Here is a 27,143-nt window from a genome sequence, read left to right on the forward strand (position 1 = left end):
CAGCAGCTTAGGAAACAAAACAAGAAGTAATTGCATTCACTATCTTTACCTGCTATGAAAACAACATGGAAACTGATATTCTGCTTTTAATAATTATATTTTCAGTGGAAATCCACTGTCAGCATTCAGTAACAGCTGTTGCTATCCAGAACAGAGCATCTCTTTATTCCTGCTTTTTGATGCTCATAATAATGTAGTTTTCACAACCTGACTAGAAATGTCTTAAAGAAAAAAGAAAAGCAACCCAGAAAGTGGCCTCAAACACTTTGTAAGATGCTGTTCAAAGTAAGAAAGAAACACTTTAAAATATTTATCACTAGCACTACAACAAGAACTAAAGAACTAATAATTTTTCACCCATGGTATTTTTTATTCTGCCCCACATTCTCATAGTTGTTTATTCCAACATGTTTAGTTCCATTTACTCAGTGTGGGCTCTAAGTAGTTAGTAAGTGTTTTCCAGATGAGGAAAGGTGAAAGGAGAAAGCTTTTATGGAAGAAAGGAACAAAAGAAAAAAAGAAAAAAGGAAAAAAAAGGGGGGGGGGGAAAGCAGCAAGCTGTAAGGGACACTGCAATCCTGAATGTAGCATATGACTTATCAGATCCAAAAAAACAGACAGCCAACCTTCTAGTCAAAACACATTTGATGAAATATATGAAGAGAGATAAGGACTTTTTGCGTTAGTTACAACTTGAAGAAATATTAAAGCAACTTGATTTTCAGAAGCATTTAACACACGTACACTGAGTCAATCATCCAAAATACTTTTGGAAGTCTTGGCCAGCCACTTTAAAAGACTTCTTAGAATCCCTTTGGGTTTTAATGCCAAAACTCCAATATAATTCAGAGTAGTCTTTTTCTTCCAGTCACTAACCCAAACCATTAGAAGGAACACATGGGGTAACTTCACAGCTCTGAAGAAATGAATGTTCACTCTTAGCTGCTGATGCTAATGTAGGGGAGTATCCTGGCCAGCGGGGAAGTTTGGTGAAGAAACGGAAGGAAGGAAGAAGGGAGGCAGTTAAAAGTAATGTTAACAAGACATACTGATAAATAGGGACTTCCCCCCACACACACACTCTTCTTCAACTCATCATTTTCATGGCTTTATTATTATTGTATGTTTCTGCCTTTGTTTATTATTTTGTTGTTTGTTTTTAACAGTCTTGCCAAAAAAATCAAAACCACTGTGTTGCCAAAACTTTTATTGCTTTCTTAGAGTAGACAATGTGTTTTCAACCCAGATATTTCAGTTCTTTATTAACAAATGGTGTTGCAAGCACAACTTGGCACTCTATAAAAAAAGTACTGACTTTTCAGAATATTTAGTTGACTATTTATTGCCTGTTTATACAAAAAAAATTGTTTTGTACTAATTTGAATGCATATTTATTCCTATAAACTGACAAAATTAATCCTGGAAAAGCCACTAGTACAAGCGCTAACAGACTTAGGCAGAGCAACTCCAGTCCTCCAAACTACTCTCAGCTTATCATCTTTTCCCATTATCAAGGTAAACAATAATACCAGCGAGAAAAGCAGGCTGACAGCTGGTAGCAACTTCAATACGTGCTGAATAAAAAGACCAAGCATGGAGGTATAAAAATGCCAGCTTTTTTTGTGTGGAACTAGTGACACATTTTGCAAAGCTGCCTGCCGCTCAGTGGCAGAACCGTAACAGCGTGTGCTTATACCCCAAAAACCGTAGAGGATCACATTAAGTCACATCACATTAAGTCTCTTTCCCTCACACATTTCAGCTTATATAGCAAATCCAAGCTTATTGAAAAGGTTAACTGAATTCCACGGTCAGAAACAGCAAAAGAGTTAGGACAGGCGAGGATGAGCCAGACCTTTGTGGATGCCGTGGACGTGTAAGTCCAGGCTACCACTGGATGCATTTCACTGCTGCAGGAGGAGTGATGCTGAAATTCCTGAAAGCAGCCAAAAAAACTGGCTCTCGAGTGCCATAAAATTCCAGGGGCACCGCTTACGACCACAGTCAGTCCGAGGTATTTAGTTTAAGAATGATTAATCACAGATGAATCAGCCTTTTGTTTCTTTTCTGACATTTCAGAACCCTTTCTAGTATTCCATCTATCTGAAGTCTGGCCATGCCTTGATACCAAAGGAGACTGTTTGAAATAATTCCATTTACTTTGGCCTGCATACAAGTCTGGATAAAGATTTCAGTCAAAACACCTCTTCACATCATAGAATGGTCTTAAAATAGTACACAGAGATAACAGCAAGACGACATTAAATCTGTTACAACTTCAAAGTACGCTGATGGTTATTTACAGGCTTAGCAGAGTGACTTCAGGGAAAGCAGATCATTGACCAAAACAAGTAATGATATGTGCTCCAATTGCAGTATTCGTATGCCAATATTGATGACGAAAAAGCCTCGGAAAACCCAGAAGTAAGGAAACTCACATAGAAAACTTCACCAACAACCCCTTCCCAATGCAAGAACTTAGAGGAGAACTTGATTTAAGGTGAGCAGAGGTCTAAATGGCAAAGGCAGGGCAGCAAATACATTTATTATTTACACCAGAAGCACAAACCCAAAATCTATTTAGTGTCACTCACCACAAGACTCAAAATCAGTATCAAAGAACTGTAACAGAAAGAACAGAAGGGATCTCAAGGAGTTCAGTAGTGACTGGAAAATGTGAATTTAGTAACATAGAGCCATGGAGTAAAATTTTTTACTTGGAAAGATGCAGGACAAAAAAGAGTATCAGTACAGGAAAAAAATCCAAGATCCTCTCAAGCATCTCTCCAATACGGCTGTTCGCTAAAGGTGGTTCTTTTATTTCAGTAATTCTATAACTATGTTTGTAAACAAATGTCTTAACTGAAAAGCATTAACGAGTACAGATACAGTACTTAAACACAAGAAGCAAGCCTGAGACCAATATCATCCTACAGTAAAATACTTTCTTGTACTTAAAATTTTATCACAGACTCCAAAATGCATTAGGAGAAAGACTTTGCATCTTATGAGTCCTAGACAATTTTCCAGGAGACTATTTTCCAACATAAGAACTACCACATCCAACAAAGCCCGAAAAGTTTTACCACAAGGTCGTGAATTTCTTCAGAGAACCATTTTAATCTTGTATTACCCTAGCCTACCCGGGAAAAATGGAACCAAGCCATCACTTAAGGTTTTTCATAGCATTTTTCCATATTAATATAGTTAATAGGACTACAGAAATCCTTTTGTCTCAATTTAATGTAGATTTTATTTTATCAGTTCATAAATATTAACCCATACATGGGAACAAATCTAAGAGAAGCTGGGAACTAAGAAATAGCCTAATATTGCAATATATTCCCTTCCCCCATCTTATGTAATTTCACCAGTACTCCACTGTTTTAAAATCACATTGCAATCAAATGCAAGCTGTTTGGGAACAAAAGGAAAGGGAAGGGAACAGAGAGTTGAAAGAGAGCTTTATTTTAAAAATTTCTGTAATTACATCTGATCCATGGGGTGGATGATGCTCGTTAACCATTGAACTTCCTGCCTGATAATCCAGAATTCTTCAACTCTATTACTGAGCCACAGGAATCCTGACTTGGGGATCCTCTTCTAGGACACTCAGGCCTCCAATCTTCAACTAGACTACACACTATTTATGTCCAAAATTGTACCATTCATGGAAATAGAATACTGTAGATGAAAAGGTCCAATAATGTATTGTCTGCCAGTTCAGCCCCTGACCTGCTCAGCGGTGGCTAAAAACATTCAGCAGCTGCACGGCGCAGTTGCGCTGTGAGCAACTGGTGTGACGTTCTGGCCATATCGGAAGGCGACTGCTCAAAGAAACGTTCTTGGATAAATATATAGATATCATTTTAAGAAGAACTGTGTAAAAAGCAGAACAAGCATACTAGCAGCCTTATTAAAAAATAAATACTTCAACAAAATAGTCTATCAATGCCTTGGACCTCCTCAGAGCACGCAACATAACCAAGATGACCTGATGCAGAAGGGAGGAGCTGTTACTGTAAATGGCTCAGTCACTGGTATATATGATCACCTATTACCAATGCTTTAAAAACTGATGTTTGACTATTACTTTACAACCACAAAAAAGTTAAAATCCAGAAGAAACGTCTACAATTTGCATTCCAAGAAAGTACCCATGCAGAACAAGGCTTTAATGCTTGCCGTTGGATATCTATACCTCCAATCTAGGAGTCGCGTATTTAAAACCAAAATGTCCAGCTATGTCCTCATGTGCACAATATTAGTGCATCAGTCTTGGATTGTAATACGAGTACAACAGTTCATTGCACAGATCCCCAATTGCTCCAACCGTGTCTTGTACAGAACACTGAGTTTTACTCCAAGTGGAACGCTGTCAAACTCCTTAAATCGACATCATAAAGTCACTGTTCCTTACACATCCCAATTCATCAGCTATCCCTCCTCAATCAGCAGGAAGACAGAGCTGTACAGTACAAACCAGTAGTACTGCGTTTCCGTCAAAAATCAAATACAAATGTCAGCTTAGGCATTTCCACTGCTCACAATCTGTGACTAGAAGGAGGAGAATTTTCAAAGATTTCCAAAATCCTGTGACTTTACTGTAAATAAGTATAGCATGCATTTATTATTCATAAGACACTGCTTATATAAAGAAGTGATGCTGTGCCTAGCCTCCATTTCTAAACATCCTACGACAAATAATTTGCAAAGAAAATTACAAGCCGAGGATAAAAACCAGTGGTTAGCTCTTGAGCTCCTTCCTTTTCTTTCCTTCATTTAATTTGCTTACCCGACATCAGCTTAACAAGTTACCTACAGCCTGTCATTCTTCCACACTAATATCATTAATGGAAGGGAGCCTCTAACATCTCTATTAAACTGGAATAAAGCAAACATGTAATGCCTCTAAGGCAACCAGGCATTACTGAAATTACTTAATCCGCAAAGTCAGTACTTACCCACCCTACTTTACCACTACCAATCATTTCACAAGTGTAGTAGCATTATCCAGACGCATTTCAAAGCTTAGTTTTAAAATTTGTTTCTGGTGTACTATTTCAGTGACGGTAAAGTGGAACTACAGAATTAATGTCAACCTGATTTTTAATTGCATTACATTTGGCCACTTCTAAACCAAAAATACACAGGAAAAGAAATATAAAATAAAATAAAAACCCTTGCAATTCATTTATTAAATTATTACTCTCCCAACACAGAGCATTACTTACCTGCTATTGTGTGTGTTCTAAATATATATGTATAGGCTTTCTTCTCCCCACCCCCTGCCCCAGTAATTCTCATACTGGGCCACACTTAATTACCTAAGCACATTGACATGTGTAGGTTTCTGGAAGACTAAAACGTATATTCTACCAAATCACAGTCATTTCAGATAAGTCATTAAGTCTAAGCAAGGCAAGAAAAGGAGCTTTTGTGGGGAAAAAAAAAAATTATAATAGTCCCACTACAATTTATTCAATATCCATTATTTAAGAATGAAAACTAGATGCATCATGAGAATCTTATATTCTTGATGCAATCATTTCCAAATAACAGCACAGGCCCAACAGAAGAGATACCACATTATAATAAATAATACAAATGTATAGTGGCTACTGACGTTAGCTCCCAGTTTTACAGCATTTAATCTTCATATTTTAATAGTTTGCTGGCTACTTTAATACATTGACTCATGTATGAGCTTTGTTTAATCCATGTGTACAAAGCTCACGTTTTTTTTAAACCGTACTACAAGCGGCTGAACCTAAAGTTTCTTGGCAATGACCTCTTTCAGAACTGGGACACTTTTGGCCATTATAGTCAGATCTGTTTCTTAAGTGCCCTAGTTAACTAAATGCATTCTTTTTACAAGTTTTGAACTATGTAGGTTGTAGACTAGACAAGGGCTGTTAAATTGCAGCGTCTCAACATGAACAAGTCATCCCAAACTTTTAACTATTTCCAAAAAGTAGAGCAAGTAATCAGAACCTATCGTTCAAGCTGGTTGATGCGATAGCCTTTAAGATAATTCAGAGGACAGAGGCAGTGTTTTCCAACTCACCCATTTGCTTCCCTCAAACTTAATATTCTCTTTGTTTGGCCAGCAGATGTAGATGATGAACTCAAGTTGGCAAAGGGGCAGGGGGGGGAAAGGACAGACAAACATCTAACAAAAGGAGAGGGAGGGTTTTGTTATTTGTTACTTTCAGAAGACTGAATCATCATGGCCACCTGTAGCATAGGCCACAATAAAGCTGAAATGGTTTTTCCTTCACAACCATCACTTCAATGAGGCTCACAATTTTTGGATATATTTGAAAACTTGCTGAAAACACTGCAGATTTTTAGCACACTTTGAGGGGAAAAAAAGAAAACACTGCACCTCTTACTCTAGATTTCATGAACTTTGTATCTTTCCACATTATTAACAGATACATTTGGTTACGTGTAAATATTCAGTAAATTTCTGTCAATGTTCAGTACTCTGAAATTGTATCATAATATTCAAAAAGCAATGACACATTTACAAATAAAAGATACCACATTTATGAGATCTAAAAAACACAGAAGAGAGACGCCCTTAGGCACTCAGGTCTAAACAAAGTTGAGGCTAACCGGGGTTACAAAGGAGGTTTGGTGACAGATTGATTATTCTAAATGTTCTGTGGATTCTCCTGACCCTTTCCTCAAAAATCTGCTACCTGGCTCAAAATTGCTGCTAACCTAGCTTCTAACTGGTTTCATCAGCAGAGCAAGTCCCCTATCTCTAACAAAAAATGAAGAGGAAAAACCCAAGTACAGCGAAGACCACAAAGCCACGTTATCACTGCCTATAGTCACTAAGCAACAGTTCCACAAATATGCAAACCTAAAAAAGGGAGAATTTTAGTCTATTGGAAGATATACTGTAAACATGACATAGCCAGGTAACCAAATGACAAACTATTATCTGACAGCCTTGAAAACCTCTCCATGCGAACTGCTTTTAAGCCAAATTGTAATAAATACCACATGCGGCTAAATTTAAAAAAAAAAAAATCCTAAGCCAAGTTAAATAGTAACCAATGTTCAAATTTAACCATATAAAGTCTACATTAAAATCCAAAAAGACAATTACAAAATATTATATTACTATGAACACTGTCAAATGCTTTGAATAATAGTACACTAAGGAAATAAGTAAAAACATACTTTACCTTGTATCTCATTTTGGGGCATGAATGAATGTAGAAACCCATATAATAAAAACAGAGATCAGGAGCTTTTTCATGAAGTTGCCTAGTAAAAGCAATTTCCCTGTGAAAGGAAAGAAGAGACTAATTACTTTCGAATACAATTCTTACATTCATTTTACCTCTTCATATTGAAATATTTTACAGCTACCTGGCTCTTGACCTATTTAAAGCACTAGACTTCTATCAAATAAAAAATGAAGAGAAACTCAAAACTAATGCTTTAAAAAAACCCAAAGACAATAAACTGAAAATTAATGCTTAAAAAACAAACAAACAAATCATCAAAATGCAAACCACTGTGTCAGACTTAAAAATACTTTCATTTTTGTGTTTTGTCCTGCCAATTGACTGACTGGAAATTCAAATAAAAGTGACTAAGAGCCTCTACTTAACAGGTTTCTTGTTAATATTCATGTACACTGGAATTCTACAGAAATCTGGCCCAGCTATTGTACACAGACTGGATAACGTGGCTCAGGAAAACATCAGAGTATTTTTAAAAAAACAAGATTCAAGGATAAGCCTCTTGTTTGTTCTCTTATTTGCATCCTAGCAATTTACATGTAAAAACATCCATCTTTATGCAACAAAAGGTATTCTTCACTTATCCCATGTTTGTTTGTACAATTTTCTCATTTATTCTGAAAGATGTGTCAATGGATTCCAAAATAACTTTGCTTTTTATTTTACTGGCACAAGGAAAATATTATTACAAAGATTCCGCCAGTGTTTCCACTATAGTGCTCACTTTTACAGCATTTGTTACTTTGCAGTTCATATCTGTACCAAATTCGATAAAATATGGATGCTGGTTCTTACTTTCAATGTCAAAAGGATAAGAGGATATAAGCACATGCATATAGGAAGCATGTACAAATACTGGGGGTTTTTTTATCACTTAATATTAAGTTAGTAATGAAGATGCTTACATACACTGAAAACCTAACATTTCAGTTGCATGTAGTTTGCCAAGACCATCATGAGTCCATGATAACTCTGTATCATATACATCCGTTCCGAGAGGAGAATGTCTACAAATAAGTTACTCCATATCTGAAAATCGAGGTAAATACAACAGATTCCAGAAGTGATATTTATATACTCCCAAAAATCTACAAACATGCACTTCATAGATATAATCTTTAAGACATGGCATAAAGTTAAACCACCTTACTGTTTCATGCAGATTATCCTGGACCTAATTAAACAAATACCTTTCTGCAATTCAAAAAGCTGGAACACTACAGGGAAAAAACATTATCTTTGCATTTCAAAATCTCTTAAACACTCTTTCCAACTGGACTACGTGGTCTGATTTAATAAAACAAAAAGACTCAAAGTGAACAGAAAGCGAAGTAAACAGGCCATAATGTAATGAGGTAAAAATTGGGCTGCAGCAGCAGTCTTACCATGGGCAACAAAGCTTCACGCAAGCGAATTAGTGCACGTGATACCAAAGCTAGCTTGCTTAGAACTACTGCTAGTGTCTTTGCATGCGCCAGTCTCCAGTGACACGCCCTAGGTACTCAAGTTCTTGCTCTACCTTTCATTGATCTATTCGGCCAACCCCACTCCAGGCAGTTTTACTGGGGGGATGCTAAAGCATCCTCTTCTTTCCTCTGTCCAGGAGTGTGTGCTGTGATCCAATGCAAGAGAATCTTCCCACTCCATCATTTTAAACTAGGAGCAGCAATCAGGTGTCACTGTAATGCATCACTCACATCTACATGCATTCGTTCTGCCTAAATTCCTATGGAAAAGGGACTACAGACTTCCAATTACCTTTTTGTAAAGTTTTCAGTTATGGTACATATCTGAAGAGTTATAATGGCTGTTAGTGCTTGGCAAGAGTAGCCAACTAGTGAGAAAGACACATATTCATTTCATCAATACAAAATTCAGACAGTATTTCAGTACCACGTAACCCAATTCCAAGAGAAGTTCAAGTACTTGTCCTCTTACAAAACAGAGATTATGAATACTATGCTTGTCTACTATTCATGATTTTAGGTAGTAGGGGGAACGTTTAACTTTTTCCTGCAACTAAGAATAAGCAGCACTCAATATTTCTTGATGATTTTTTTCTTCCTTTGGTAAGACTGGTATTTCACAAGTAGCTGCTTCTCCCCTCATTCTTTACTTACGTGCCTACATATTTCAAACGATCTTCAAATCCCATCCTTTCTACGACTCAGCAGCAAAAATTCTCAAAGTAGCATGAAGTGCAAGTGACAGGACTGCAATGCAGTTTAACCTCCTTGGAGTAAAATTGGCAACAGCTTTGAAGGTATCAGATTCCTTTGCAACTTCCTAAATCCTCCCTAACTCTCAAGGTTTTTTCCCCTTTTTGAAAGAAGAATAAGGTTGGCTCCCTCCAAGACTGTTAGGAACTCATTTTTATTGTCTTAAATGCTGCAGAATTTATAAGCTGCTTTTTCACTAGTTGAGCCACACATGCATGTTGCACCGATAAAGTTTTAAATTTATTATGTAGACAATTTAAAATCATTTCAAGAATTCATAAGCATAGATTATGTCAGTCTATTATTACATAAAGTAATGCGATATGTACAAATACTAAAAAACAACTCTTAGGAGGACTTAGTATTTTATGTTGTATGCTCACCTTGCATGGAAAAAAAAAATAATCATTCTAATTTCAAGTATCTAGCATATGTAATAAAATACTTCTAAAAATCTAGACCACTAATAGAAAAAAAGATCAATTCTAAATCATAGGAGTTCCAACATTTTTTTCTACATTTGTTAATTCTGATTAATTTTATAAAATCACCAGTGCTACTGAATGCCTCAGAAAAATGACAACTCAGGCCCTGTTAGACATAGACCACTGGAGATGCTACAGCAACGGCTACGTTAATGCTCATGACGACTTTGAAGTTAGCACTGCTTTGCACTGGAACTGAACCAGATGACAACCAGAGGTCCCTTCTGGCCTAAACTCTTCTGTGATTCTACAGTTGCTCCTTCATAAAGAACCATTCTAGAAGAAGGTGGGGAGAGCCAACAGGAAGGCAATGTTATCAGCTCTTATTAAAGGTGACATACTTGGAGAAATTGCACTTTAGGACTTAACTGATCTAAGAGCTTACCAGAGAGTGGGAGGAGGTCCTGCTCTCTCACTCTCTAGCCATTCTCAGCTGCGTGTTGTGGCTCTGCCACAACTCTTGCACCAGCTCTGGTGTTAACAGGTTCTTCACTGAGCAACTCAGCTCACTAACCAGGCTGCTAAAGCGAACAGTCTTCTGCTCAGTAAATTAAACTGGCTAAATGTATGGTTGCTAGAAGCCCAGCATATAGCAGAGATCGAGAGGAGTGATTGCAGCACCTCATTTCAGCAGCAATAAACCATTAGACTAATGTCAGCAACTTAACAGTGAACTTTGTGGGAAAAACCCTTTGACATATGCATTTGAACAACTCATGTAAAGATTATTCAGAAATCGCAAAAGTCACCACTGTAAAGAGAATACAGCCAAAAGAATAATTAAAAAAAAAAAAGATTCTTAGGAAAGCAAAAGATCCTAATCAAAGTCTAAACAAATTATGAGTGATTAGACTTCTGAGAGATTAAATTGCACATGGTTTATTAGTTGTCGGAAAAGTATATGAAGTAACTGTGATAAGAAGAGGTTTCCTAAAAAATAGTGTTTGTGCTTTACATATTTCAAAAGCCATGTCATATTTACCCACCCTGGTGGGTAACACTAAACAATAGCTAAGAAACTCCACCTATAGAGAAGATGCCTCTCAACACGATGCCTTGGAGAAAGAAGACAGCTGGATCTCACAATTCTAAGCGCTTCTTTCGTACCTGAAAGACTGTAGTACAAATCTCAACAGGTAAAGACTTTTGCTAGAACTTCTCAGACCTAGGAAAACTTGAAAATAGACATGTCTGGCACGAGGTTCAAACCCAGTTGCTTCATGAGAACTGCCCTGGGAACACCACATGTCTATGACCAGCTAACTTCATGTAAACAGAGAAGCAAAAAAGCTAAGAAAAAAATTGATATGCACAAGTATTTCCATTCGTTTAAGGGTTTTTTCCTTACAATAATAATGGAATCATAAAATTGCTTATGGAAGAAAAACAGTAACTTGCAATTTAGCATACAAGTCTTATTCACAGTGAAAAGCACTACTCACTATTCCTACCATTTTGCAAGACTGCGTTGATAGTTAATTTAAGGCTTTAAAATTCATAGGATTACTCTCTCCATCAGACTTTCTAAAGACAAATATAATGAGATTAACATACCTGAAAAATATACTTAGTGCTAGTACAGCAGGAGACTACTAATTCAGAAGACAACGGTTTTTAGGTACTCCACTATTTATGATCTCAATGTGCATAAAACTATAAAAGTGATTAATTTCATTTGGAGACCGGGCTAAGAAAAAGGTCAAAGGAAAATTTACTTCTATTCAGACAAAAAAGGGGCTTTTACTGCTGAAACCAAGCAATACTAAATTATTTTCAGGTTCAGTAAAAACTAGGTATTTCATTTCTGAGTGTTTTTTTAATCTTTAAAAGTATTTAGCTAACTAGAAAGATACAACCCTATTCAAGGATGACAATTAAAAATTTATTTAGAATGCAACCAACTGTAGAGAATTAAAAAAGAAAAAACAACCAACCACAAATACTTTGCTAGAGATAGCGTTACCACTATATGTTTAGACTGGAAATAAAAGCTCAAGTTTAGGAACAAGTATCAAATCTATTACATCTAACCAGATAACAAAAATGTCCTCTTACCGTAATGCAGAGTAGACTCCCAAAGATAAGAAAGAATAGTCTGGATCATAGTACAGATAGACGGAGGACACGCAGTAGGGCAGGATATCAATTACACCGACAGCAATTATCTTCCCATCCAGCCAATACTGCTGGTGGAAAGAACCATAGCCACATTCTGGGCCATTTGGTGCATTCTCTGCCTAAGCAAAAACAAGAGAAGGATGTAATTGTCAGACAGGTAGACTTTCAGCATAAAAACAATTTTAGAAAGAATTTTAAGACAAAAGTAAATATTGTGAGAAATTACTCCTGCTATCCATGTTTAGAAAAAGGAAGAACGGAATTTGAGAAGTAGGGAAAACAATGTAGGTTCACTGTATCATTTCTGACCTTCATTGTACTCATGATCAGTAACCTCTACATATCACCCATGCCAAACACGAATCTGCAAACAGCCTCTGCCATCTAGCATTTATAGTACTGAAATGATAAAACAGCAATGCGATTCATCAAGTTATTAATGCATTATTACATGCAAACAAATTCTGTGTATATATATCTTTTTTTTTTTCCCCTCATAGTTTGGCCTTTAATTTGACCTACTTACTCTTCAACAGGAGACGAAGCCCAAAGGCAGAAAGGTGAAATGCAGACATTACATTACACTATGCTGGCGCTTCCCAAAGCTGCCTCAACTGCTTAGCTCCTCCAACACTTTGTGTCACGGCAATGACCCTACTGTTTCTCTCCCCCATGCCCCTAAGTACTGGAAGCATTTTGGTCACAGAAATTCAGCTTCTCAGAGTGGCCATTAAAGTTGCTTGAGAAGAGCACTTATATGAAGAACCGAACACCTTACTCTTTACTTGAGGTTTACTCTTTATGATCAACGAAACAACTTTTATCTAACAGCCTGAAACTCTCTGTTGCAACAGAAACTGTGGAGCTGCTTCTTTGTCAGCCCACATCAGAGTATCTTCTGCAAAAACACTACGGAACTTGCTATTCTTGGGCACTGCGGTTTTGGATGTGCAGTGAAGTATGCCTCCGGACGGGGTAAAGCACCTAGAGCCAGAAACTGATGCTTCAAATTAAGAAAATTATCTCCTAATTTAAACTGTATTACACAACCAACTTTGTCATGCCATTTTCTTCCACGTCAAGTTTACTTTAATCCTGAATTCCGCTGTGCTCAACTTAATTATCCATCTAGTCATGTTTTTCACTGCATTGCCAGATCTTCAGAAAGCTGCTTCTCACTCAATAAATCTGACAATATTGCCTATTATTACCAACTGTTTTGCATTACAACAACAGAAGGTGGGTTTAATCAAGTATTTTGATACAGTAGCACATACTGAAGAGATGATGGGCAGTAGAAGTTATTCTAATTGGTACCACATGTGTCAAAAGAAATCAATCACGTGAACAAAAATCATTTCAACTGACTTGCCCAGCCAATAAGTCCCAAAGTAAAGGCCATATAATAAAATGTTTGCATTTTATGCTTGTATAGCATAAAACTAGATATGGAGCTACAGATACTGTAAAAGTGAAACGATCAAACATTTGAGAGCTGAATCTGCAGTATACGAGGATATTAGACTCAGATACTAGCATATTAAACTGGGTTTCTTCTCATTCAGGTAAAGCCTACTTATTCAACAGTTATGGTTTCATACAGCATCCTCAACTTTTCAGTAGAGCCAAATGAAATCACATGGTCAGTAGTAAAACTTTTAAGCTGGGACACAGTCAAGTAAGTTTTTCTCAAAGGATTTCTCAGCATAGGTTAAGTTCTCCTCTCAGCTACCAGGGTGCAGCCAAGTGACAGAAAAAATGAAACATCTCCTGCAAGCCAAGGGGAAATGTGATTGTTAATATACCACAGACTTGCTTAAATAAGTTTCAGTTAAAACAGGTTTTCTTTCTTTGTCAAAAACTCAACATACAGGATTTAATGAATGTTAAAAAAGATAGTCTAAGCCAACATGGAAAAGTTTTTCACTCAAAGCAAAATCTTCTGAAGTTAAACAAATGCTGTGGCTGTGTGTGACCCCAAACCTCCAAATGGCATCGCCACCAAACCCCTGCAAACTGAAGTATTAGCATCAGTTAAGAACTTCTAATAAAGTATAAACCACGGTTATTTCACTACTGCAGTTATAATGAGATGTCATGAGCATAAAAGAGGCGATGTTCTGCAACAAACATAATAAGCACAGCACTGATTTCAGGCAAAATGTTCAGGGATTTCTATTACATTAAGTAAATAACATTTTTTTAAAAAGTAATGTTTTCCTCCTCCTTGAAGAGTTTTCATACAATGTAATCCTTTGTAATGCTTGTAGGTATTATATTTTCTCCAATTTCTCAATGAATGCTTGGCTCCTTTAACCTAATTTCTCATGTACCATCCAGGCAATTTGACATGAAGCAGGTCTAGAATATTAAACATTTTGCTGAAGCAGGTTATACCATTTCACACTATTCCCATGTCCACCTGGGACTGTGTTTGTCAAAGGTGATGTAAAATATACCAGTGACATCAGGTGAGCAAGCCCCACCAGAAAGAGCTTACCTTATCTACCTGAAATAATACATATTAGCCCTGGAATCAATCCAGAGGGACCAACTTATTTAAAATTAACAATTTATACTCAAACTTCAATACAATGAATTATTATAATCTGATGATATTGAAGCAATCAAAAAAAGAACAACTAAATCCAGGACAAAAATTAAAACAAATAATTCTCTCTCCAATGTTTAGACTATAATGCAGAGAAAAATACAATATATTCCATCACACGTTAATTCTGCCTGTCTTCATATTCTGCTAGCTAATGATTCTGTGGACACATTTGCTCATATTTTATAACGCATTATTAAAATTTAAATATTTAATAGCAACTAGTATTACATATTGCCCCAATTAGTACACCTCAATGTAGTAACTGCTTATAATTGACCTTCAATGATGGTGAGATCACTCAATTTTCTTCAAAGCACATTGGTCTTTCTCTTTACTTTTAAGAGATGTTTTACTACTTTATTATTACTATTATTATGGAAATTGCACTTGTTAACCCGCATGCCAGACCAGTGTGCAACTGCCGGAGGCACTGCATACTCACCTACCAAAAATGGGTCCTGACCATACTAACTGCATGATTATTTTTTCTCTGGAAGGTTTCATGAAATTTCCTATTCTGAACTTTTCCATTTTACCCTCTGCTGTGGATGGAGGGAGGAGGAAGATATGAAATCCGTGCTATCCCTTACACCGAGAAAAAAAAAAAAGCCAGGAAACCCTTGACTGCTACACTCCGGTGGAAATTTTATGCCGAAGAAGAGAAATGATTAATTCCAGCAGTTCCCTTCCCAAAGGCACACATACACACAACCTACCATATGGTAGATTTCTATCTCTTGGTTAGCAACATATTTCCTTTTCACTACTACATCCTCCTTTCACTAGGGATTAGTGGAGATGCTGTGAAAGCAGCCTACAAATACAGGCTGTGTCAGCAGAGAGGTAGCACTGCATGTTTTCATTAAAAAAAGCCAGCAATGCACCCTCGCAGCAAAAAAGGCCAACAGCATCCTGGGCTGTACCAGGCAGAGCACTGCCAGCGCGTCGAGGCGGGTGAGCTTTCCTCTCTGCTCAGCACTGGTAAGGCTGCATCAGCAGTGCTGGGTCCAGTGCTGGGCTCCCCAGTACAAGAAAAATAAGGACGTATGGGGGCGAGTCCATAAGGGCCATAAAGATGATTAAGGGGCTTGAGCATCTGAGATATAAGGGGAGCTTGAGAAAGCTGGAACTCTTCAGCCTCGGGGGGAAGGTTTTATCAGTATGTAGAAATACCTGATGGGAGGGAATGAAGGTAAGGGAGCCAGATTCTTCTAAGTAGTTACCAGTGACAGGACAAGAGGCAATGCATGCAAATTAAAACACGTGAAATTCAATCTGAACAGAAGGAAACAGGTTTTAACTGAGAAGGTCATCAAACAATGGCACAGGCTGGCCAGAAAGCCTGTGGAGTTCCATCCTTGGAGATATTCAAAACCCATGGTCCTGGACAACCTGCTCTAGCTGACCCTGCTCGAGCAGGGGGGTTGGACTAGGTGATCTCAAGAGGTCCCTTCCAACCTGAACAATTCTGTGATGCTGTATCAAAACAAAGTAAATCAACTCACTGCATCAAAACGTTAAGACACTGTCTACAGAGCTAACTTCTGTACTTTATTGGAAAAGTATAGTATTTGAGCTATACTGTCAACTATTTAATCAGGACAGTGACAGTAAGCTTAAAATGCTAAAAAGATTTGTGAAGCTGTGAAGGTACGAGAGATTTAAAGTCTCTTGCTATTGGAGTATCACCACGTAGACATCATGGCAATGTCTACACCACTGTAAGAAAAAAAAAAAATATGAAAACAACAATTTGCTAAGACCTCCAAATGAACTGAGTTTTGATTTAGGCCTGAGCAGTGTATTGAATGTGACTGAAATATGACATTCTACAGAAGGTGATCCTGGGAATTCCAGACCTGTAACCGTATCATTTGTTATTACATCTCCTAAAAATTAACACACATCAATAAACAAAATAATGTGGAGCAGAAGCTGATGTGCTTTTCAAAGAGCAAAGATGTAGATTCACAAATGCCTTTCAGTTCTTTAGGATTCAGAAACATCTCAATATGGATAAAAGCAAACAAAGTGAGAACAAATGATCATTTACATAATGGAAAGCAGCTCACTTTCCATCATGCTGGATATATTCTGTTCTCCATACTGGTATGTGAATCACCAAAGACTGAACAATGTTGCAGCAAACTGAGCTGATAATTTAAAAGTATTCAGGATGGCTAAACAAGAGCTGAGTATAAAGAGCTACAGAAAGATCCCATAACACCGAGTGATTAAAAAAGGCAGAGGAAATATCAAATGTTCATAAATACATGGAACATAAATGCATGGGGAAAAAAATATTGCTATATACACATCTAAAACAATGGGTATAAATTAGCAATTCACTCAAAAAGATGCTTTTGAGAGCAGTTTTATGAAATCATTGATTTAATGCTTAGCATCAGTCAAAATGGAAAAAGACTAAAGAGCAATTAGAGAAGGATTTGAAAACAAAACAAAAACCCCCAAAAAATCATCATTCGACTGCATAATTCCATGGCGCATCTGAGTACTGAGGCTCGTTCCAACTGTTGTATCAAGACGACATGGAACAACTCAGGAAGGACAAACACAGAGATGACTATTAATGATGCCAACACAACCACTGGCCCAGAACACCCCCCCAATTCACTGAGCACCAAAACCTAGGAATCCAGCCTGAGCAGTTAAGATTTTCCCCGTGCCCTTCTTCCATAAACACTCTCACTTTAGCAGCAACATGGTACCAGGCCACACCGGTTTTTGGTTAAGACTCCCTCCGTGCAGTTCTCCTATACCGAACCATTACAACCTTACCTCTCCAAAGAAGGTAGTATTTGCACATGTGAAGTGGTAAAATGGCAAATGTTTAAATGTAGCTTTTAAGACGAAAGGATGAATAAAAAACCCCAAACAGTTCTCTCTACATTATCCTGTTTACTGCTAGAAAATTGCCTAGTTTTCTGCTACTACAGACTGTATCATTTTTTAAACTATTCATTTTTTGTGCCAGAGCCCATAGCCAAAACTGAAACTAAACAGAGTAATAAAATGAGGAAATAAAAAAAGACAGGAAGAGTTTGGGTGTTCATACTATTTGCAGCTAATAACAATATTAAAAATTCAAAAAATTACAAATTGAAATCATGTAAGGTTTAAATTTGATTTTAAATTTTTTTTGTTCAAAAGAGTAAACAGACTACATACTACTAGATTTGCTTGTGGCAACTGTTTCAGAATAAAGAATTTCAAGAATCTCTTGGCCTCTGATATACAACCCCTTTTATTTAACTTCATCTAATTGAAGACATCTGTAGTGGTGCCACACAAAATTTAATTCAAGCTTCAAAATGTCAATAAAAAGTGTCTGTAAGAAACAATACCGGTATAAACCTGGCAGGGAAGTGTGCATCAACATCTACGTAGCCACACAAAATTAAGAATATAATGGCAGTCTGCTGCCTGAGTTGACGAGGTGATAAAAGCTCTTTTCCTATAAAGTCTAATGAGCTCTATTACTCTTCAGCTTTCAGGAATGTAAAGGCCAGTGGACTCAGCAGAGAAAACCAACAAACTCTCCACACATGGATTCATTCAAACTGCAACATATCAAATTACTAGCGTAATTACTATAACCTGACAATTTCATTACAGTCATGCGGTACTTAACTCTTTAAGACTAACAAGAAAGACAGTGCAAGAAATCTGCAGCAGTTTGCTTACTTGAAATGAAGCAACAGCACCTCTCCTAAACTTTTAACTGATTGCAGTCACATACCAGTTCAGTAAGTTATTTAGTAATACAGTTTTTTTCTTTCATAGAAATAAATCAAGAACAGAAAAGACACAGCACTTTCTGCTACTGTTTCCTAATGCAGTGATATGAAATTCAGTGGTAGCTTATTATCCAGCAAGAGAGTCCTCTGACTCCTTTGAAAACACAGTGCCATCTTCCTTACCAGTCAGTGATGATACAAGTATTGTGACACCCACCTATACCACCTATACCATAATGGGTTGCTGTCTACAGAGAGTGAAGAGGAAAGAATACATTCATTTCAAAACTTGCATCTAGAATGAATACATACCTCCAGAGGAGAATCACAGAGGAATCGTGTGAACTGCATCGAGGTAGGTTCATCAGAAATATGTGCCCAAGAAGACGGTCCAAATATGCAAAGCAGAAAACCAAGAAAAATATTAGCAATACTTCAGGATACGTTAACAGTCAGACAAATACACTCTTTCAAAACCATATATTTGAAAAACGCCATCAGATTTTAAAAGTTAAACCCAAATTTCCATAAACTATCTCCCACTTTCTATTTTGTTTAGAAGTACAAATAGATATAATAATTAACCACCCGAAGTACTTCCTTTCCATAAAATAGAAGAAGATTTTTAAAAAATGTGATGCGAGAGAATTATCACCTTGTAATACAGGTCTGTTTCTGGTGTCTTTAATTCTAAATTACACATTACCCTTCTCTGTGACTGCCTGCAACAGGGAGTCTTTTCCCACTGTTCCATTGGTACCTGCCCCATCACTAAAGCAAGGGGGTTAGGGCCCTCATACCTCTTAATATAAATTGATTAAGTCTATTTACATTCAAAATCATAAGCAAGCCTGGTTTAAGTATAAAGAAGAGGAAGAAGGAAAAAAAAAAAAATCAACTTCCTGAAAGTGCAAGCATTTTCAAAACTCAATTCTTTACTCAATACAAAATGATGTGCTGCAGATAATCAATCAAAAAGGCAAGGTTTTAATGATCTGGAGCTTGTTCAAGATTTTGAGTAATAAAATATAATAGTTATTTATTTACCACCTCTTATTTACTTGATACTAATACTTCCTTATTGGTGGATTCCACATTAAACATGTTACAAATTTCTGGTATGTATTTAACCCAAAACACTCCTTTGTTAAAAAGCTAGTATGTGTTACGCAGTTTAATTCCTCCTCTTGTAATAGCTAGATGATTTAATAAGGCAGCAGTTCGCAAACTGCAAAGAAACAGTAAATAGGAACTTTTAAGTAAGAGTTTGGTAAAAAGAATATATAGACACACCCACAAAAACCTGATTGTTGTCGAGATTTTGTTGTCAAGAATTCTATGAATTTGAGATTAAAGAAGATTATTCTATTTAAACAGGAATACAAAAAATGGGGTGATTACTTGTCAGTCATCCCATTTTTCCCAGGGAAGGGGAGGAGAGGAAGGAAGGCAACAATAAGAAGTGCCAATATTGTAAGGTGCTGACTTAGGACGGAGTTCCATATACAGCCTAAGTAATTAAAACTTTCTCTTTTCATCAGAAGGTGCTATAAAGCACATTTTAGAAATAAAAACACAGCCTCTGGTAGAGAGAGATATATATCTCTCTTGATCTGCAAACATTAACTGGACCATTCTCATTGAAGCTCTAAGTGAACACGACCTTAACCTTCCCTAAAACTGTGTCTCTAAGAAAGTGCATCTGTTGATGCTAAAAGAATCAAGACTTTGCAGAAGTTGCATTTCCCCTCAAACACATAGCAGCAGCTGATCCTATGGATGAATGGTAAACCTTTGGACACAGACTTTACGGAAGAACACTGAATTTCTATGAGGTGCTGGTGAAGACAGGGGATTGTGCATTTCCTATAATTAACCATTTCAGATCTAGTCACCACCACTCTAAATTACTCAGAGTTTAGAAAAACTGACTGCGATATCTTAATTAAATTCTAGATGATTAAAAACAAATGACTGCGATATCTTAATTAAATTCTAGATTTTTTTATTGATTTGGTGGATAATGAGAGAGAACAAGAGAAAAAAAACAGATAATACTTAAAGAGAAAAAAAAAGTAATGCAAAATTTGAATTATTGAGTTATGTACCCATAAAAAAGAGTTGCAAATTCCTACACTGCGAGTGCATCAGTCCTTACAGCCAGTGATTTTAGAATGCGCAGGCTTCAGAAAAAATAAACCATGTGTTATTAATTTTCACGTCAGAAGACCCCCAATAGTTCTTAATCTGTAACTTTAGCTTTATAGTGCAAGTTAAACCCTATGGGTGAGAAAACTGAGCCAACGACACTTTTCAAATAGTTTTATCCATTCTCCAGGCTCTGCTGTACAATCCCTTGGCTTTGGGGGTGACGGGAGACTTCTTAAGTGTACCTGAGCATAACTGCTGCTTGCCAGGGAGTATATACTGTTACAACTATCTATACTGCTGGCTAGAAAAAAAATTCTTAACTGCACTTGAATTTGTATCACAATCTTTAAGGGGAAAAAAAAACATTGCAATTCTTGTTAGATATTATTTCACCTGTTGATACTTGCTAAAGTTCTCAGGTTAGACAATTTTCTTAATCAAGTCCTAGAAAACTTCAGAAGGCTGTGAATCTTCTCTAGAAGTCGATTAAGAAACAATTACCCCAAAACCCAACAATTTTTTGCTGTGGGTTTGCTGTGGATTTTTTTTTTTTTTTTTTTTTTTAAGGAAGAACTTAATTGACACATAGAGCTGGAGAATTTATTAAATACTTTAGATCCACTGAGCTGTGCTGTTATCTTCTCAACCCTTACTCTTCCCTCCCACGCCCAAATCCACAGCACTTTCATCATAACCCAGGAATATATCTAGTCTATAGATTTATTTAAACAGAAGTAAAAGTAAGATTCACTTTCTAAATTAAGAAACTCATTTAATACTGCAAGATTATTATGAACAGAACTCAAAAATGATTCAATAAACCATGAAATAAAATTAAAAGCTGGTATTGCATGTAAAATAACTCAATCTGTCACACAAGCACAATTAAAATTCCTTTCACAAAGTCACGCTTTTCTAATTTTAATTTCAAACTGAATTACATAAACTTTAGGTTTTTAAAAACTATATAACACATACATGAAATCCACAACACTCTTTCTTTGGTGCAAACTAATTACACTTGCCAGAAAGAATCAACAGGACAACAGGAAATAAGTTCAAACATAATTAATAAAACTAAGAGATGAATGCATCACTGAGAATTAAATCAAAGGGAGGAAAAAAGGCAGAAAAATAAAAGGAAAGTTTGATCCAACCCAAAGCTACTTGCTCAAGTAAAAGCACATGCACAGCTTTAAAAAGCTGTAATAAAACTAGAGTGTTAACACCTGCTTCCTTTTACAAGTGGGGGAAGATATTCAGGTGCTTTGGATGCTAAACAGGAACGGGTTTCACCGTGTAGCTCAGTAACTTTCTGAAAACAAGGGTTACTGGTGTCACACAATGACATCATAGCCTTCTCAGGAAAAAAAAGCTTTGAACTGTCATCACCAGCAACTGCAAAATTATCTGAGATCTTCAGTGCGAAGATATCACAGAAAGGTGTTCATTTATAATTTTCCCTTTGACAGTATTAGAGTTTGCTCATATTTGCAATTCACTGTCAAGGAAAACTGAGTATTTGCCCTTTTCCTTTGAGTAAAGGAAGGGTGAGGAATGGATACGGGACTTTTTTTTTTTAAAATCTAATCTCTGAATGGGATTAAAATAAACCAAGGTGTTGGTTGTTTTTTGGTTTTGTTTTTCATAAAGGTGACAGGCTCATAATAAAATAAAAAATAATGTTATGAGTTTCCATACAGAATACAAGTCATACAACCTACAGTTCCAGTGTATCACCTTCATGTGTACCAAGCAAGTTTATTCTCTCTTCCCTGTTTCCAAGACCAACATCTTCCCCATCTTTGGAACTAAAAGTGGCCAAACGAATCTTAGTGCACCCACTAACAGAAACTAGCCATGAAGAGATGGCATTCTTTCTAGAGGGCTCCTGGCATCTTCCCTATATATTCATTTTATAAAGTTTTTTTCCTCCTCACGTAGGGCAATCGTTAGGTATCTTACATATGCAGGGAAACGAAGAGCTAGGATCCTTGTAGAGAGGAGAGAGGTTTCTTGGGTTTTGGTTCTCTAGAAGCTCCTTTCCAAGTCAAACTCTATTCCTGTTTCATCCAGCTCCTCTTGGCTTCATGCAAACCCTGCATGAGTGTGCAGGACATCCTGCCACCACCAAAGAAAGGAGCGATGTCCCCCTTTTGAGCTCTATTACTTTCAAGACATTGGCACTTCCCACAGGTTAAGAATAAATAGGTTTTTGCTCTCAGATATTAACCCTTCCTTGTTCATCAACAAAAACTGTTTCTAAGGCAGTTTACTTTTTAAAGAACTTGGTCTGTAGTCATAAGCCCACATTGTCCTAGGAAATGTGTTACGATTTATTTTGTGCATTGGGCTGCCATATTTTAATTAAAATAATCTTCTCTAGCCAAAACAGACTGGAATCAACATTAACCATAAAGCTGTGGAGTGAAAAAAGTAAAAAACAAACAATAAAAAGTCAAGCTTTCAGTAAGGCTAGAAGCAGCTATTAAATGACCCCCTCAAAAAAAAAAAAACAGTAAAAAGCCACAATCAAGGAAAAAAGACACTCTAGGAAAACAGATTGAAATTAAGCTGAAAAATGAACAAAACTCTGTAACTTTCTGTAAAAATCAGGAAAATGGGATAAAACGGAGCATATTTACAAAGGAAGATGGTGCCAAGCTATCCTCCTATCCTTGAAACGGGCAATATACTAGAGCTAAGTCAGCAGAGGAATCAAAGACTTATTCTGCGGCTGGCTCTATTTAGCATTTTCAACAGTGACTTACAAAAATATAGGAATGCTAACCAAATACAGTTTCAGAGATACCCACAGACCCGAAGGTGAAGAAAGAGCCTTCAAAACATAGTACATAAGGAAAGAGAGGATTTAAAGTTTAAATGCATGTCTCAAATGTAGTTTTCAGTACAAGAATCGGACTAATGAAATAGAAGTAATTGCTGATGCGACAGAACATACATTTCAGAATTACAATTTCAATTCCCTTATAGAGTGACAAAAGTCACGGTGGCTTTGTCTGCTCAGAAGAAACTTACTCTCAAAATAATGGAGATCTGTCAGTCTTACACTAAAGTGGTTTTTTTTTCTAATTTTGTATGGATTTATATAGAAAACTGTCAAAAATCAGGAAAAACATTGTAAACTGTTATGCAAAAACAATCTGAACTGAAACAATATGACTATAGACAAGTTGGTTAATCATCTGGATGCCTAAATTCTTAGGCTCTTATAGGCATTTCAAGAATAAAATCCATGAATCCACAGCACTACAGTCACGAGGGCCATGCAAGTAAACAGAAGGAATCAGGCTGATACAGAAGTACCAGTTGTAAGTCTTTAAGGCAGCGTTATCAGAGATGTGAAACACAAGCTCATTGCAGTGAGACGTTCTGCCACAGCAGCAGCCGACCACGGAAAGCCAACCATCAGATTAGCACTGCCATCAACCAAAATGATAAAAGAACTAATTCAAGAGCATTGTAGAAACGTATGGCTGCCAAGGCAAGCTAGAGAAGGTTAAAAATAACCACAAAGGCTATTGATTTTTTTTTTTTTTAAAGCATTCTTTCACTAGAAGATAAAAAAAGGGGAAACTAGGTTAGAGAGACCTAAAAGTTTGCAACCGGCTGCTGATAGCAGCTTTTAAACTGATCAGAACGTGCTCCTTGGCATTTCCCAGACTACTTACTCAGTCTTCTATATTAGTTCAAGTGGATTTCTGGGAGGCAATTAAAAAAAACTGGGAAAGAAAAGAAAAAAACCACTATACCTATGTCAGTAATTTTTTGCACCTTTTCAAACAGCGTATCTTTTGTGTGTTGTGAAATTCTTTTCTTCCAAGATAAACATTTAGTTAAGCACAAAGCAAAGAGAGTGTCTAGCTAGCTTTGCAGAGGGAACGGAGACACATGCTATTTTTCTACCAGTTTGTCATTATAAAACACTGATGAAAAGTTAAATAAAACGTTTGCTTCAGAAGGTCTAAACAGCAATAAACTGTTCACTGTGACTCTTTCTGGAAACTACTGTAGAATTTTTATGATCTTTTATGGAAATGTTTTCTAACTTGTGTAGCTGCCACATAGCTTTTTTCCGGTTACACTTCAGCTCTATTTCTTAAAGACAAAGACTACTGTAAAAAGATTTAAAGCCTAAATATCACATTAATGTTTTAAACCACTCAAATAAATCATTAAGTACACTAGAGAAGAGGCAGGAAGAAAAAATGCTTAATTTCAAATTTTTACTTGACAACATGTTATATGTAAAACTCATTTTGGAATTATAAGCACTAATTTTTTCAGCACAAGAACTGAATACAGCTAAAGAACTAAACTAGCTGACAGCTTTTTTACAAGTGTATATGTGTGTGTATATATATATAAAAAAATATGCTGACAGTCTATGCTGGAGCTTCTATGCTGGACTTCAAGAAGCATTTGAAAGAGGACAACAGGTCAGCAGAAAGGCAATGCCTCTAGTGAGATGATACTTCATTAAGAAGAACTGCTAGAGATATCCTCTATTCTGTCCAAATTAGCCATTGATTACATCACTGGGATCAAAATCCTTCTTGGAATGAAAGGGCCAAGAAGAAATGTTTTCACTGTATTCATTTAATTTACAATCTTTGCCTCCAGAGCTACACAGTTCCACATCTGTATCTATCATTTAAATACCAAGAAATACATTTTGACACTTCATATAAAACACAAAAGACATGTAGGTGGCAAAATGTTCTGAAACATTTACATATATATTTCCACATACTTTGTCAATCATCCTGAAGCTGGGGTAGAGTCAGATCATAGCATCTTCCAGGTGATTTGTATTCTGTAAAGCCCTCCCTGCATTTCTTACATAGAAACACAGGTATTTTTGCTGCCGAGCAAGAGTTAAAACATTTGCAAAGATGGATTGCTCTTAGCAAAGCAGAAGACAAGCCAGATCTATTACTAAGCTTCCTTAAATCCAATGTTCTCATCTGAAGAGCCAGCCTATGCCCTCGGACCTAGTTACTGTTTCTATCTTGTTTCTACCTTGTTTTCAGATTTCTGTACTGTAATTCTACAAAGCTAAAGTATAAAGTACTACCTGGTCACTCTCATATTCTTCTCTGTTTCTTGAAGTAAAACCAGAATAACAGACTGCGGTACGTCTGTAGAGAAAGCCACCTCCACTAGCACTGTCTAGCACCAGCACTTGATTCAATGATTTATCAAAGTATTTCTGCCTCTTGGGATTATACAAGACACATAAAAAGCTCACCCTTCTGTCTTATTCTCTGATCATTATTCTGTACATTAATCTACACATTTTCTCCCAGAAATATAACCAAATGCTATTAAAAGTTACTCAGTTTCAAAAAAAATATTGGCTCCAAAACCATATTTGTCCATTTCTCTCTGCATGAATTATTGTGACAAAGCGATGTTACGATTTATTGTATTTCTTATGAAAAAAGAAGGAAAAAAGTAGACAAACTGCCATTCATACAATTTGTTTGCATAATTATGGCACTCGATCTGCTGATCAGCTCTATAATTTGTGCTTCAGCTGATCTTTCACTGACAATACAGGGAAACAATGCCTGCCCAATGAAAGGATGCTCAGCCTACTATCTCCTCTCTGTTCATTATAGAGGTCTCCCTTTTTCAGTTTTTCCAGGCTTTCATGATTTCAGTTTTTTTCATTACAGCTTGACTCATTTAACAAAACAAATATAACCACCATCCAAGCAGAAAAAAAAACAAACAAGTAACTTGTAGACATGTAAATAAATCCTTGCAATTGATTATATTAGTCGCTTTTTGTATGCTATAGACACAGATCCACATATTAAACAGGATTATAGTCTTCCACTACTTTAGCAAAAAAAAAAAAAAAAAAAAAAAAAAGGGGATAAATGGCCAGAAGAAGAAATGCATACGTGACAAACACTAGAACAGATTCTCCCCTCCTTTAAAAAAAAAAAAAAAAAAAAAAATTGGGAAGAAGCATTCAAGGCTGGTTTTTTTTTTTTTTTTTTTTTTTTTGTGAGGAAAGCAAATCCACGGACCTGAGAAAAAGGTCCATATACAGTACTTCCATAAATGGCCAGAAGAAATGCATAGAACGTGACAAACACTAGAACAGATTCTCCCCTTGCACATTTTCACAGCTTCCAGAAAATTAGCAGTTCAATGACTTGGCTAATTCAGGAGCAGCCTTGGATAAACTTGTCCAATACGCAGTGATACACCTATTTTCCATGACTGTATCTTACCTCATTCAGAAGCTATTTATACTTTACCACTTAATAATCTGTTGAAGTTCCCCCTAATTCTTCTGATTTTTTCCAACAACTCTTTTTAAGATAAGAGTACATATATTACTAAAAAAGTGGATGACTATGCATTTACATAGCAGCATACTAAGGTTTTGTTCCCACAGAGAAAAACTGAAAAATCAGTTCTTCCACAGCACTATTTAAGAGCAAGTATTATGAAGCAACCTTTAATTAGAAAATCGTTTGCTATGTTTTTCCTCA

At 36.5% G+C, this 27,143-nt stretch overlaps 1 protein-coding gene across 2 annotated transcripts in view; it reads right to left on the reverse strand.

The window, feature by feature from the left end:
• Positions 1 to 27,143, reverse strand: part of ATE1 (arginyltransferase 1) — an 86,141-nt gene that overhangs the window by 43,071 nt on the left and 15,927 nt on the right. For both annotated transcript variants that reach the window (XM_009277921.1, XM_009277922.1), the window contains exons 7-9: positions 18,772 to 18,804; positions 12,025 to 12,206; positions 7,203 to 7,302 (exon numbers count right to left, since the gene is read on the reverse strand). In XM_009277921.1, the coding sequence (XP_009276196.1) occupies positions 7,203 to 7,302; positions 12,025 to 12,206; positions 18,772 to 18,804 (315 nt within the window). The remainder of the gene's footprint in view (positions 1 to 7,202; positions 7,303 to 12,024; positions 12,207 to 18,771; positions 18,805 to 27,143) is intronic.

The sequence above is a fragment of the Aptenodytes forsteri genome, unplaced genomic scaffold, assembly GCF_000699145.1.
Source record: "Aptenodytes forsteri isolate BGI_AS27 unplaced genomic scaffold, ASM69914v1 Scaffold15, whole genome shotgun sequence".
Taxonomy (NCBI): domain Eukaryota; kingdom Metazoa; phylum Chordata; class Aves; order Sphenisciformes; family Spheniscidae; genus Aptenodytes; species Aptenodytes forsteri.